The sequence below is a fragment of the Zingiber officinale genome, chromosome 8B (assembly GCF_018446385.1).
Source record: "Zingiber officinale cultivar Zhangliang chromosome 8B, Zo_v1.1, whole genome shotgun sequence".
Classification (NCBI taxonomy): domain Eukaryota; kingdom Viridiplantae; phylum Streptophyta; class Magnoliopsida; order Zingiberales; family Zingiberaceae; genus Zingiber; species Zingiber officinale.
Window position 1 is genome coordinate 17176564 of NC_056001.1, and position 15759 is coordinate 17192322.

Genomic DNA, 15759 nt, shown 5'->3' on the forward strand with positions numbered 1-15759 from the left:
TCGAACCCAACCTATGGAGATCGAATCCCCATCTCTTTTCTATCCCCGCCTAATCTTCAAATTTAATTTATATCATTATTATTATTATTTTATCATTATTATTAATGATAATATTAATATTAATAATAATAATAATAATAATATTTTCAAAAATTTTAATATTAATATTAACACTATTATTAATATTTTTAAAAAATTTATTATTATTTATTAATATTAATAATAATAATATTCGGACGAATTTAAGGATAGAGATAGTATTTTCATATCCGTCCCAAACCCGTCTTATTCCCAAAAAAACCGAGAATTCTCATTTCCATTTTAATTTTTTTTCACGAAACTTCGGATCTATCGGATAAATTGTCATCCCTACTCTGACAGCACACATCCATCTATCCATTCCCGGATTTCTTGTCCATGACAATGCACATGGCGACAACGAAAATGCTTCCTCTAAAAGCAATCTCACAGATTTAAAATCTATAAGTAGATTGATTTCACCACCCTTTTTTCTCGCATTAGGTATTCTCGTGGGGAAGAAAAAGGGCAACCGACAGGATTTTTTTTTTCTGCGGCCGGTTCATCCACGATTTAAGAACATTGCTTACGATGAATTTCCCTATTTAAGAAATGAACTAGAAAGACACAGAAAGATGGGAAACATGTTATGCATCCTGAAACTTTGGGCCAATAAAAGGGTCCCCTACAGGGAGGCGAATTAAAGCTTAAACCAGCCTAGCTAGCCACCATGCCTCACCGCACTGAGCTGTATAATGAAGAGAGGTCGTCTTATACATGGGAGTTAATGCATGCTGAGCTTTGGAAGGGGGAAGGAATCATCCAGGTTGTGCATGGAAGCTCATGTGCATGCATGTGCCGTTACGTTAACGGAACATGCTTCGTCTCTTTATATAGGTTTCCATATATCATGAAGTGTAGAGAGGGATATCATATGAGATGGGGGGAAGCGACCGGAGGTGGACGAGGGCGAGTCCGGTGATCTCAAAGAAACCCAGGAGGGTTTCCGGCCGGTGCAGCGGTGCAGGGGGTGGGGTGGGGAGGAAGATAAGGGCGCTGCAGGAGCTGGTGCCGAACGGGGAGGCAATGGAGGTGGAGGGGCTGTTCCGGGAGGCAGCGAACTACATCGTGTGCCTGCAGGTGCAGGTGCAGGTGATGCAGATGATGCTCGGCGAGTTGTCGCCGGAGGAGGATTCTTGATATATAGAGAAAGAGAGGAGAGGCACATTCTTGATATATATATATATATATATATATATATATATTTTGTTGTTTTTACTGTTCTTTTGGGGTGTTTTTTTTAAAAGATTTTTTTGGGGGTGATCGGTTGTTTAATTTGTTGATATAGGATTCTTTGAATCGAGTGGAATGCGTCGTTTGGATTATACAGCAGGAATTTTACAGACTGTTGTTAAGATTTATCATATGAAAGTTTGATTTGGTGAGGAAGAAGAGAGAAAATGAGCTGTGAAAAAGAAGATATATTATTGTTACTATATACTTACCAAGGCTTCTACGTAGAATGAAGAACTATCCTCTTTAGCCTTACTACTCGGATAAAAGGACCCAGACGGAACACAATTTTAACAGTTTATAAGCTGCCAAAGCAGCAAGAACCAATATTACACTACAGGAAACAAAACCAAAAAGAACAGGGAGTCCACAAAGACTAATCTCTATAAATACAATGTACAAAAGAGATCCAATTGAATGAAGCTATGTAGGCAAAATGTGAAGGTAAACCCAAAGAAAAACTGGAAATGAACATTTACTTTGATGCTTATGCAATAGATCTGAAACTCTCTATAGGATCTGATTCTTCTAATAATGATGCCGCCTGGAAGCAGTCTGCTGCATCACTCAACCGGCCTTCCTCCTTGTGAATCAAACCCAAGTGATACCAAGCCGACCGATTTGTTGGTTCTAGCTTTAGGGCGGCAGAAAGAAAGCTTCTAGCGACAGGCAGAGACTTTGAGCCTTTTCTGGACAGTAGAGCGCCAATAGATACTTTACATGGCACATGGTCAAGTTCAACTGAGAGGGCCTTGCAGTAAGTACCCAATGCTGCTTGGTAGGTCTCTCCACAGGCTTCAAAAATACAACCTGATGAATTGTAGATAGCAAGGTGACAGATTTTTAGTAACTCAAAACATGGTCAAATCTGTGGTTCATGGACTCAATGCAGCAAGAATTTTCAGAAAATTCTAAAACGCTACGGCCACCTAGTTAAGTCAATCCTTCCAAATTTTGATGCAGAAGATAGACCACTGAAACTAACATGTCAATGTTTCTCCGTCCAAGGTAATAGGAAGTCAAGGGGCCTTTACTGGGCATGAGTTGCATAAGCAATTCATGGTCAAGTTAACAAGAATTTTATTTTAAGAGGAGCATATAGTTAACTAGGGTTTACAATGAACCATAATATTTGGACTATAGAGTTATTAGCAAATTCCACATTGATTTTTTCTATTGCCCCATTCCTATAAGAGTCCAGACAAAGTTAGCAATAATAAGTTATTCAGCATCTCTCGTGCACAAGTTAGTAACAAAACCACCATTTAGGGCCGAGTAACATTGTTAGCAAAGGATATTAAGTCTCTTAAAAGTAGCAGATCTTCAGAGAACCTTTTTGATATTAAGAATATAAAAAAGACAGTCCGGTGCACGAAACTCCCGTCATGCGGGGTCCCGAATAAGGATCCATTGTACGTAACCTTACCCTGCTTTTTGCAAGAGACTGTTTCCAGGATTCGAACCCGTGACCTTTTGGTCACATGGCAACAACTTTACCGTTGCGCCAAGGCTCCCCTTCTTTGATATTAAGAATATAAAGAAAGTAAATATGGTCGTCAATACCTTCAGTATGTAGAATAGAAGCAGAAAAAGGTTTCATTTCTCTAGCTTTATCCAAGCATATCTCAGCATCTTTCCAGTGGGAGAGGCTTGAATATAGATTGGCAAGACCTTGCCAAACTTCAAACTCATTGACTTTGTCATCCTCAATCTGAAAGAAATCAGAATTTAAGGATACCACAAGTAAACAATGATTTGCATACAAAAAAACAACTACAGCTCTATGCACTATGGCTCTATATATATCCATCCAACTACTAGCCAACAAATGAGATTTAATGCAGCACTGAAGAGTAAAATGATTTCATTAAGCAGCACTACAAAGCTATTTGTACAATTTCTTATTTGTCTCATGCTCACCCTATGAATGATGTACAAATACTTGCACTGGCAGGCATATGTGTTTTTAGTAGATTTCTGTTTAGATAGTTCTTATTAATGATGCAATGTGAAAACATGAACACAGACAGAAAGAGTGTCAAATAAGAAAAGCATAATTGAATTGCCAACTTACGAACCTAACTTCATCAGAATCAATGACAATTTTAGATTAACATTCAATAGCAGCATTTGAATCTTTTGTTGTGAGGATAGACACTTTGTTGGGTGGCACATTTTCCTTTTCCACATTTTGCATCACAACAGCCTACTTCTTGGACTATTATTTAGTTATGTGAATCCTAGCAACTTTCAACAATATATTGTGACTAGAAACAAATGTGTCATGCACAATGCAATAACACATTCTAGATTTGTGTTATGGCCTAAGTTTATCTTGATGTGAACATACAGAAAGATCCCATGCTACATCTCTGGGTGCCTAATCTGCACACTACATAACAGTAAAGAAACTGATAGAAATAAAAATGAGAATCCGTCAAATAGATATATCATATGCCAACAGGACAAGCTGATATCAACTTTATTTCTTGTTTACTTTCACTGTAAAAATGAACAATTTGTGATGTAAAAATGTAAAACATTATCCTATGAGGAAATTCATCTGCTCGACTCTCTAAATATTTTTCTGGGACTTCAAAAAGGTCCATTGCAACAAAAACTATATTGTAAAGTATCCTTGCATGCCAATGTTTTGATCTTCAGCCAAAATGGTACAATTTCAGTGCCATGCTATGCTGGCATTTGGTGCACTTTAAAATGTGCTGATATCAACCTAAATTAGTTGCACTCCTATAATCCCTTTCAAATTAAGTGATTAACTTATAAATATAAGCTAATTGAAATTAGATAATCAATCAAATTAAAATTTTGGATCAACAAGTTACAAAATATATATCAAGTATTTCAATTAATAATTATATCTTACTAATATCAAAATAAGCATCAAATCAAACAACTGGTTATTGTAATATCCTAAGAGTGCTGATTCTTGAAACATCTAGTGGAATCATTCAATAACACTCTCAGGGTATCTAAGATTAGAATTGATTTCTCTGTATGTATATAAATATAGCTTCAAACCACTAAAAGGCCTTGGACAAATAGAATTGAAATTAGAATAAACTTAGGTACAAAATATCAATGCATCTCGATTTCTTTGACTCCAGCATTCCTTCTCTTTGTTGTCAGTGCTCCAATTGGTACTTACCTCTTTCACTCCCCTCTCCTTTTATAGTATTTGATCTACTTCCCATCACTGCTAAATTAAATGGTCATGGATAGACCAAACCATCCAAGATAGTCCATGGCTCTATCAATACCACCAAAACTGTGTCAGCATAGGCATTCCTCTAAAATTTGCCCATGCCAATAGTTTTAGCCAAGTCAACTGGTAATGATCAGCACTTGAAATTATGATAAGAACATTCTTCCACCTCTTTCCTAAACTTATACACCTCTTATTCCGACCAAGGTTTCCACTTTCCAGGTTCTTAGTCACTTTAAGTTTTACGATCACAATTATTATTCTGGTCATCACATGCAAAACCACCATATTAAAGCAATAAGGGGGTGTTTGGTTGATGGGTTTGGGAATGAGGGAATGAAATGATAGTAAAAGATAGTGTTTGGATTGTGAGTTTGGGAATAACAATTTGGGAATGATTTCTAAATTTATGGGAATCAACAAAACCCATATAACTAGGTGAGTTTCATTCCCATTCCCATTCTCATTCCACCTTACTATCAAACTCATACCCATAGTCATTCTCATCATTTAACCAAACGCCCCCTAAGTATAACAAGGACAACCAGTAGAAAAAAAATAATTCATGATAGAATGCAGGTAAAGGTCAAGAAAACCTCTGTATTATTCTTGAAAGATCCAGAAGACTTTCTTTGGGCCTGAACAAGCGCAAGAAGCAAGCGGTATGCTTCAACTGCATCCACAGGTAGAGACTGAGCCACTTTTAACTTTGCCTTGATTCTCAATAACGGTCCTTGTTCCCATTTACCAGTTTCATCCAGAGCTGCATCTGTTACAATTTCAGCCTCTGAGTAACGTTGCTGAGCAGATAAAACCAGAGCGAGCAATTTCCATCCTTTGGATACCGATCCACCAGTTGCATCAATATATTCTTTTGCACATCTGAGTCCTGAATTTGTATTTCTTTGCTCAGCATATTCAAGTCCTAGGTCGAAAAGTATATCTGGGTTATCGAGGTCAATAGAAATTGCCTCATCTAATGATTTCAAGGCTTCACTTTGCAAGCTTGACCTTTCATGATCTGAAGAAGCAATCTTAGCTTGCTTTCCAAGACAAATCCCTAGAAAACGAAGACCTATACTTCTTAGATGCTCATCTGCAACTTGAGCGTTTGCTATAGCTCTCCGTGCATATTCTACTCCAGAAGAAGAAAGAGAATTATGCTCACTACAGATCTTAGCAGCCAATAGCAATGCCATGATATCATTAGGACTTTCATCTTTGTTTAATGACTTCCTTAATAAGTTCAATGCAGAAAGACTTTGACCTACAGTACTATAGCAAAGAGCCAAGCTGTACCACCTATCACACCGTGGATATATTCCAGGCATGACCTCTTCAAAGTGTCTAGCAAGGACAGAAGTTTGACCACATATAGAGAGTGCAAAAGAAAGATGCTCGATCACTGAAGGATCCCACTGGGCCTTGCCCAGAGACCATTTTCTTAACACTAGCATTAGGAGTAAAATAGCCTCTTCCATATTATTTTTTGGAACAAATGCACCATCAACTTGGGAAGCCAAACTAGGTGGGCTAGCCTCCACTCCACCATACAATAAAAGTACAGCAAATCTTTTCTGAATCCTTGCACAGCAGTCATCATCAAGATTCCATTGACTTAGGAGTGCACGACGGTATGAAGCAAAGGCTTCCTGATAGCACCCAGCTTGCTTATAGAGCTCCGGAAGTAGCTCCACTGCTCTACTAACTGTTTCCTGTAATTTCTGCTCAACTGAAAAATCTGGTATGCCAGGTTGGAACATCTTTTCTACAGCATCAAGGACGCTGCTGCATTCTCGAGCAGCTTCTGCAAGATGAAACACAACTTACTGATTTACTAAAGCTTCAAGGTTAGAAAGCATCAGCACTTAGATAACAGATTTAACATAAAGAAAGTACAAGGAATTCCCATAAACATTCAGAGAGACTTACACAATCTGTACAGATTATAAATGATGAAAAGAAACTCATACCAGCAGCTTTGCCTAGTTTCCGCAAAGACATGGACTTCAGATAGATGGCTTCAAGAACAAGGGTAGCAGCATGTTGTGATGGCATGTGTACAGAGTCACTACGTGATCGATTCCTCTTTGCAGGAGCCTTATCACCATTAGAACTTTGTAATCGCTGAATAGCAGCTTGAAGGTCTATTCCATCGAATACCCGAACAGCAGCTTCAATATTACCTCTTTGATATTCAAGTCTTCCTAGAAGTGCTCTTGCTTCCTTTATCATTCAATGTAAAAAAACAAAATTAATGAACCAAGTCCAATTGCAGATATTAATCTCAAAGTGTAACTTAATTATTATCCAGACATCAAAGTCCAAAAGCCAAAAATCCACCATCGAGCATTTAGGTTGTCAAGTCATCCTTTTTTTTTTTTTTTCTAAACACGAAATTAACTGCCTGGCCAATAATTTCTATGCAAGAATTGAAAACCAATCACTTCTTAGAGTTCAACAAAACTAAGTGTGCGTGCGTGTATATATATTAACTGCCTGGCCAATAATTTCTATGCAAGAATTGAAAACCAATCACTTCTTAGAGTTCAACAAAACTAAGTGTGTGTGTGTATATATATTACGGTATGGACAAAACTTACAACGCGAATTCCGAAACCTAACAAGAGACAATGTCACATTATCGGTAGTTTACATAAAAAGGGCAAATCTACCGATAAATCAATCTGGGAAACAACACGAAGTCTATATATAAGAAAAAGTACCACATAGAACAGGAACAACTAACGGATTAGGAATCCGGACGAGAAAACGAGAGATATCGAACCTCATAATTGAGCGAGAGCCCTTCCTGGAGGGACGACTCAGCCTCCCGAATGTTCCCGTCGTCGGGCTTGGCCTCCACCACTTCAGCGGTCTCCTCGGAAAGTTTGTCGACATGGATATCCTCCTTCGTAGGCACCACATCCTCCTCCCCGCCTCCCCCATCACCTTCGAGATCACCGATCCCCATGTCCACGTTCATAGATGGCAGATTCCGTCACGCATAAGACCACGGCCAGCCCGGACGGTCGCCGCTGGCGAAGAAGGCGGCAAGCCTCGAGGAGAGTTGGATCAGGAGGCGGAAAAGGGATCAAGTGGCGAAGGGGTCGAGATCGGCGGCGAGTCCTCGGGGAGGTTCCATGGTTCGGAAGGCAGAAGGACGGGTGGCGATGGGAACCGGGATTTAAAGCGGGGAGGTGAATGTGACCGGGATCAACGGTGGCCGTTCTCGCACTCGGCCAGAAGAAAATGGATATATCTATTTAATTTATGGCGGAATAGCCGTAAAAGCCCTTTTTTTCGCTGTGTAGATTTTTTATTTTTATTTTTTTAAACAGCATTTCACCTAACCACACAATTTCACAATACTCCACCATAATTTTATATTAAATGAGATATCTAAAATATTTTCACCAAAAGAAAAGATAGTATTTAAAATCTAGATATTAAATTCAGATAGCAGAAACGAAGCTTATACAATAGCAATCAAGGTATAGTTCTCTTGGGCAATAACATTTCCCTATTGTAGGTGAGGAACACATCTCTCAAATAACCAAAAGCATTTACACACTATTTTTAAGTACAAGCATCTGCCGAAATAATTGTCCATGAAAAATATAAAATATGGTAAGAAAACATTTCCTTAATCCAGCTGCTTGATTCGAACTCCATCCGTGGTAGTCTAAAGAGATGATTAATGTAGTAAATATCAGTTGTTGCAGCATAGGGAAGCAGCCGGTTTAAAGAATGAAACAAATGAAGCAGAAGACGACATCGTCTTGGATTTTGAAAACTTCATTTGCTCGAAGCCGGTCGATTCTTTCGACTGCTGTATCTAGAATCTGGGTTGTCACTTTTATCGGTGTCGGAGCTGTCCCTCTGAGAATCGATCTCTGTGTTTCCTGCGCAGTTTCGACGATGTCTTCGGTCCTGCAAAATCCCAAGTTGGTCCATAGCATCACATAAATTTATGCACCTCACAAATATTTCACTGAGAGATTTAAATATTGAAGCCCTTAAAAAGTAACATAGAATTGCAATTTTAAAAAATGACAGATTTCTTTATTAATAGAATTTTAGATGTCTTCCAGCAGAAACAATGTCCACTAAGAATGTAAAGAAGCCAAAAGGTTATATTTCTAGGCATGGTTTACAACATTTTTAGGTTTGATCTCAAAGAATTCTTGAAAACAACATTTTTCAAGTTCAATTTTGAGCTCAGTAACCATGGAAGTAGACACAATTTGACAAATTATTTACAGTCTATTAACTATATGTCTAGCCACAACTTACCAGGTAAGAGATTTGCCAGCGCTTGTAATTGTTTGAACTGAAGAAGCTAATTATTGTCGAACAATTTGTGCTTCAGCACTTGTTTAAAACAAAAGAAAACATAGGCCAACAAGATCTTACCTCACGTGGTATTGGCTCATCGGAGTCCAACATTCGGACAACCTGACCCATCTTTGGTCTCTTCTCTGAATCAGGATCAACACACCGCAAAGCTGTCAAAAGAGCACGTTTAAGTGCTTTCGTTGATGGTTTTGCCTCTATATTTGGATCTACAACTTCTTCTGAACGCCTACTCCCAACCATCATTTTGAGCCAGTCAACAAGATTTACCTACATAATAGCAAGCATATGTTTGACATAACAGTGAAGTGAAAGAGGGCTATAAAAATATACTTTTATTGTGCCCATGCTTATAAGGACGCTTCTAACTTTAGTGAGCAGGATGAAGAAGAGATTGTGGTCAAAACTTGAAATATGAATAAAATGCATATTTAACAACTCAAACTCTCTAAACACTAATTATTATGATCTAAAAAATTTGCTTTGTTGACCAGCACAGATAAAACATCTCATTCCACTGTCTAGCCAGAATATGGAATGGGGTTGAGACATCAGAGAACATGGAACAAGGCCTCAATGGACACAAGGTCTTGAAACTGTGTTGAAGCATTCCCCAGCTCTGAGGTGGAAAATACTGAGGCCTGATCACAAGGTGAAGCAACAACTTCTTCCTCCAATGACGACATATGCAGGCTTTCCTCCAGCAACTATCTCCTTTGGTGGTTCCTCGGGGAGGCAAAACGAGACTCTTGTTTCTCCTCCTATTCTCCCAACAGAATAGGCTCAACACCTGAACCCCTCTTACTCTGTTGATGCTGCTTCTAATGCTTAACATAGGACTCAATACATGATCGCCACGGCCTTTTCTTCTGACATTGTTGCCACTATTACTTCTCAACACAGGGCTCGACACCATTGGCATGGCTCTAGTAGACTTGGTTCCGACTGAGGACCGATACCCAAACACGAAATTAAACTATAAATCTTGATATTTATCAAAAGTTGGCTACATATTCCTCTCTAGAATTGTTCCTTTACCAGGGGAATTGTACATATATATGATAATCAAAATCAATACAACAATACTAAGTCCCAACTCTATTTGTGATCGACTACATGTATCTTATCTTGTCAATGAACATTATCAGTTTATAATTAGTAATGCCAGCATCTATTCTTTTAATAGAAAGTGTAAAAGATTAAAAGAAACATAAGAAAACCCATTGATGGAGTGGATGAACTCATGTTGAATAAAATAAAAGAAGCTCAAAATTACATTATTCATGCCGGTATAATTATAGATAAGCTACTGGGCTCATGCAATCATAGGGAGAGATAAACTTCAGGTCAAAACTATGTGAGTACCTAAAGATAACGTCAAACTATTACATTTCACCAATAGATCGTCAAAGACATGTTAAGTGCAAACAAATCTGTAGCAATAATAAGGAAATTTTAGCAAATAAAGACCAACTCTTTTTTTTCCTTTTTTTTTAAAGCTGAAATAATAATCAACTCTAACATCAACACATTATGTCTTAGCTTCCATGTGGTTGTTTGATATGTACTTGGTAGTGAACACAAAGTAGCTAACCTTGTTGAAAATTTAGAAGACTAATACTGACTTCCATGTAGGGATGTCAATTTCACCTAAACCCGATGGAGGATCTGATATCTAACCCGAATGGAGAAGGGTATGGAGGGACTATCGATACCCGATATCCGACCCAAATACTCGATTAAATAATATATATACATATATTAAAGAAAATTTTCTTTTTCTAAAATCCACTAACTATTTTTGTTGATATTAGATGACAATAGTTGGATAGAAAGAAGAAAAATTATAAGTATAGAAGATATCCGATCCTTTGATGGGTATGAGTATATCCATCGGATATCCTATACCCTATGGGTAAAGGGATGGAGGATATAGAATCCGACCCGAACCTCTAAATTTTTAATTCAAAATCTTGTAAGACATACCAAGGTAGGCCATGCATAAGAAAAAGGTAATATTGTAATATTCTGATAGGTAGCAAATGCAAATGGAGTTAGTAGGAAGGTAAATAATCACAGCCTGCAAGGTACGCCAGGACTAACCCATTTAACTTATCATTAATTGAACACAATTTCACAGAAGAAATTGCATGTGCATACCTCATTTGCTGGGCGTCCATAATCAACAGGATCTCTCCCTGTAATCGCTTCCAGAAGAACAACACCAAAACTGTATACATCACTCTTTTCATTTAAAAGCCCAGTATTAGCATATTCAGGAGCCACATAACTGCAAACAAGAAAAGTCCATAATGCTAGTTCATGAAAAGACCTATTCATTAACATTTTATTTTGGCAGAAAAGAGTATAGAGTACTAACCCAAAGGTACCCATAACTCGAGTAGTGATATGACTTTTGCCAGCCCCCAACAGCTTGGCCAAACCAAAATCAGATACTTTAGCATTGAATTCATCATCAATCAATATGTTACTGGATTTGATGTCTCGGTGCACCACCTTTGGCTCAATTGCCTCGTGTAAATAAGCAAGACTACCATGAAAGATACAATTTTTAAAATACATTACAAAAATTATAGTATTCATTTAAAATTTCCATTGTGGCATACATGACAAAATAAAATATAGGGCAGTCAATATGTAGTTATCTAGAATAAACTAAAACTAAAAGAAAAGGCATGCCATGAATTTTTATCTGGTGTATTAATTGAATCAGGACTCACGCTTTTGCAGTGCCCAAAAGAACCTTTATACGAGCCGCCCAAGTGAGAGAACCTTGCTGACGCATAGCTCCATGAAGCCACTGCTCTAAATTTCCGTTGTTCACATACTCATAAACTAGCATCCTGAGAATATGAGAAAAACAGACAAAAACATTCTGTATTAATCACTCTCAGCAAGCTTTTTCATTTAAACCTTTTTGTCATTGGAGGAGCCATAGAAAACTTTGAGAGAAAAAATACCACATATGTAAATTGTAGCCCTAGTGCAGCATGTTGAAGTAATGTAAATGCTATAAAGGAAATGGTTGGGGAAAAAAAAAGTATAGCTTACCTTTGAGTACCCTCAACACAATATCCAAGCAGACGGACTAGATTCTTGTGACGAACATGACCAATGGCCTCCACTTCCACTCTGAATTCCTTCTCTGCTTGACCTCTATAATCAAATGCCAAAAGGGCAAACATAAGATTTAACAGAACGAATATGAAAGAACAGTACTGTAGGTTTAAGAAGAATTATGAAAAGAAAGCATACAGATTATTGAGAAGCTTCTTAACAGCTACTGGAGTGCCATTGATGAGTTGTCCTCGATACACAACACCATAACCACCCTCCCCTAGTACATTTTCCTTTGAAAATCGATTGGTCGCAACTTCCAAGTCCCTCAAGGTAAACCAATGACCCCAACCAAGGTAAGAAAACTCTGGGAGACCTGTCAAAGGTGACGGAGCAGTTATAGGGTACGAAGATTGTCTCCGTGTGGCAACTATGCCTGAACTTCCTTCATCACCAGAATGGCAACTACCATCTTTATCTATGTAATGAAAAGAGCCTGACTGACTTTTTTCATCTGCATGCCTTGATTTGCCAAATCCCAAATGGACCATAACCTTATCTGACACTTTTTCATTTGATTTGTCATGAAGTGTAAGAAGAACCCCATCACGTGCAACGAACTCATTAGCTGGTACTTGTTCCACTCTCACCTCTTTAATTTCCTTTGAAATTGCTGGTATCTGGGTGAGTGGAAGATTGTTGGAAGACCTTCGCAACCTCCTCTGACTCCTAGCATTAAGACATATAACTAATATCGAAAGAACACCCAATATGGACACCCCAACCACTATCCCAATTACAACCCATAGCTTAAGTCCAAAAAGAAAAGTTTTATCATATAAATGTTCCTTCAGAGACGACATACTTCTATCAGCAAATCTCCTGCATAGTAAAATTTGAAACTGATTACTACATGCTCACCTTGGTGTTGGAAACATGAGCCATATAGAATTTATTCATTTTACATTTAATAGTTTTTCATCATCATTATCAAGTGGATTCTAATTATGTTTGAAGACATTTACTTCAAAATGGACATAAACCTCAGGGCAAGAGTTACATCATGATTGAAAATAATAAGGATTTAGGTATCATCACCAAGAAGTTTCCAGTCTGATCTGAAATAAGCACAATTTAGTTGGCCTAACCATGATATTTCCTTGAGTAATGATGACAAAAGCAAAGGAAATTGAATACAAAGAAAAGAAAAAGATTACAAATTGCTCTGGTTATATATTCAATATAGTAAATTTAAAATTTAAGAAAAAACGAGACATGGGTTACCTTGCTACATAGGAATGGAGAAAACATTACTTCCAAAAGCCATGAACTCTAATGGTGGCAGGCATGTCAAATGTCCACATGAAAGAATACTATTGATTTAAATTAATAGCACATAAAACAATTCTATCATGATTCAATCATTATTTACATAACTAAAAATTGCATAAATTACATGATTGCTTGACCATAATAAACAAACACCTATATATTTGCAAGTTATTTATATCATCCTCATCATACTTTATCCAACAAGACAACAAAGTCATAAGAGAGGAATTGTGTTAAGATATTAACATATGACTGCCATGATTCAAATTGTTGGCTTGTGGCCTAAGCTTTTGTTATGTGGTTCTTTGCTGCATCAGAAAATAATTATAGACTTTTAATACTATAGATGCTGTTCTAATGGAAATTAGTTGTAACAGTGAGTCAAACCACCATGACCAAGTTATTGGAGATGTTTCATTTTAGATTAGCTTATTTTCTTTGGAAGAGGTACACATAAATAATTTTGCATACAAAATTTATTTGTAACACAAGTTTAAACAAAATGATCCTCTCTTTCTTCATTCTTCAAGACGATATGGATTCTCCTCTCAAAGAATCATTCGTGGAAGCTAGTTATCATCACCTAAATACCCCCATGTTGTTCATCACAGTCTATGGTTCAATAACTAAAGTTATTAGCATATGACTAATGCTTCCATTGTCATGGAGGAATTGCAGACCCAAAGTTATTATACTACTATAGTACTTACTGGCTCATATTAAAACCGCATACAATAATTTAATCATGATGAAATTCTTATTTGCCGGAATTTCACATAAATTGCAAGGTTTCATGAAAGTACTGAATGAACACCTGTGCACATCATGAAACCTTTATACTAAATACAGACACAAAAAATCATTTGGAATATTGATAATTAACGCACTGGTTATGAGATACTATTGGATAAATGATCTCCGAAACTTACTGTAGGAAATTAAAGAGCCCCTGAAAACTGTTTTTGATGGGAGGGTTACAAGAGTCCCTCTCACCGCTCACTGTATGCTCTTTTTTTAACCTACCTTTCCAAATCTAGACTCGAAGGAAAAAAAAAAGTACCTTTAGAGAGGAAAGAAGACGACCCTATTCCTCCAATGGGAATTTCATTCGAAATTTGCTAGTTCTGATTAAGTAAAACACCAGTGAAAAAAAAAACGAATTTGAGTTATCCGACTCTGACGCGTACCTTGAATTTCCAGATCTCCGCCAAAATCGAATCTTTCCACGGTTACCTCACCTGTTCCACAAAATCCCGTCGAACTACGTCCAATACAGTCCGACACTCAGTAAAGCGAAGAATCTACGTCAAGAGACGCCACAAGAAGCTACTGCGGCACCATTTGCCTCAGTTCACCAGATCCAATTAACAGCGGGAGCCCAAGAGAAGACGAGCCGAGAAGTCGTAAAGCCACGGAGGCTCAGATCTAAGCCGCAATGGATCTTCCTCGGTTCGCAGAGGCTCCTGCCCTGAAACCCTAGTGCTGCCCCTGACCTTGGAGGAAAGGTGGTGGCGCCTTGGATTTGTAGAAGCGGATGGGAATGGGCATGGAAGCGAGGGCGGAGAGAGGGAGAGATGGAGTTATCAATGGTAGGTGGCAGAATAGGAAGGAGAAGGGAGAGGAAGAGGAGAAGTCACAGGAGGAGGTTGGGAGAGAGGCAGGAGGAAGGAGATGCTTCTGAGTGCAGTAAAAGAGTTGGCACAGAGATGACACGGAATTGACGGCTTCTTTTATAAGTCTTTTATACAGCAGTTATTAAATAATTTCTCGTATAATTTGAAGAAAAAATAAATGATACATAATACTTTATAGAATGAAAAGTAGTTAATAATAATAATAATAATAATAATATAAATTTGTAATTATTATTTTCGGAATATTGCTAATTAATTATGGACTTTAAAAAACCAGTGATGAATATCTGTTTTTTATTTATAATATATTTTAGTTCAATATTGACTTAATAATACTTAATTTATTTATTTAAAAATAATTTATTAAAAATAAAAGGAAATCCTACTAGATGAGAAAATCTTAAAACATAATATCGGAATTAAAAAAACACCTAATTAAATATTTTTTGTAACTTTAAAAAAAGGTTAGAATCAAATATATGGTTAGAGATAAATAGTTGATGTTAAGTAATATAGAGTTAATGGGATTAAGTAGATCAAACATAGTAGGCAGTATTTGTAAAATCTTATCCTAAATTGTAGAATTGTACTGAATCAATTTTGAATCATGCATGATAGTTTTTTTTATAGTGGAATCAGAATCGGATCGGTAGGATTAATGAAATCGGTAGGATATTTGCAAGATCGGCATGATAGGACTAGGATCGGATAAATTATAATTTTTTACTTTAATTGAACGACCTATAATATATCAATCAATACATGTTCCAAGATTTATAGTTGCAAATTGATTATCGGGTTAAACCGGTAGCAGCCCAGTTT

General features: G+C 37.2%; 2 protein-coding genes across 3 annotated transcripts; both read right to left on the reverse strand.

Moving 5' to 3' along the window:
* Window positions 1–1591: 1591 nt before the first annotated feature.
* Window positions 1592–7778, reverse strand: LOC122015898 (protein NPG1-like). Its single transcript, XM_042572986.1, has 5 exons — window positions 7326–7778; window positions 6511–6763; window positions 5134–6344; window positions 2875–3022; window positions 1592–2121 (listed from the first exon to the last, which is right to left on the reverse strand). Exons 1-5 carry the CDS (start codon window positions 7521–7523, stop codon window positions 1799–1801), a joined length of 2133 nt encoding a protein of 710 aa, XP_042428920.1. The 5' UTR covers window positions 7524–7778; the 3' UTR covers window positions 1592–1798.
* A 277-nt stretch (window positions 7779–8055) lies between these two features.
* On the reverse strand, window positions 8056–15010 carry LOC122014931 (probable receptor-like protein kinase At2g42960). Of its 2 annotated transcripts, XM_042571470.1 has the most exons (8): window positions 14491–15010; window positions 12170–12853; window positions 11966–12070; window positions 11635–11757; window positions 11274–11444; window positions 11054–11183; window positions 8954–9163; window positions 8056–8470 (listed from the first exon to the last, which is right to left on the reverse strand). In XM_042571470.1, exons 2-8 carry the CDS (start codon window positions 12832–12834, stop codon window positions 8336–8338), a joined length of 1539 nt encoding a protein of 512 aa, XP_042427404.1. In that variant the 5' UTR covers window positions 12835–12853; window positions 14491–15010; the 3' UTR covers window positions 8056–8335. The 2 variants fall into 2 exon arrangements, with proteins under 2 accessions (XP_042427404.1, XP_042427403.1); XM_042571469.1 differs by having other exon boundaries at window positions 11054–11444.
* Window positions 15011–15759: the final 749 nt, after the last annotated feature.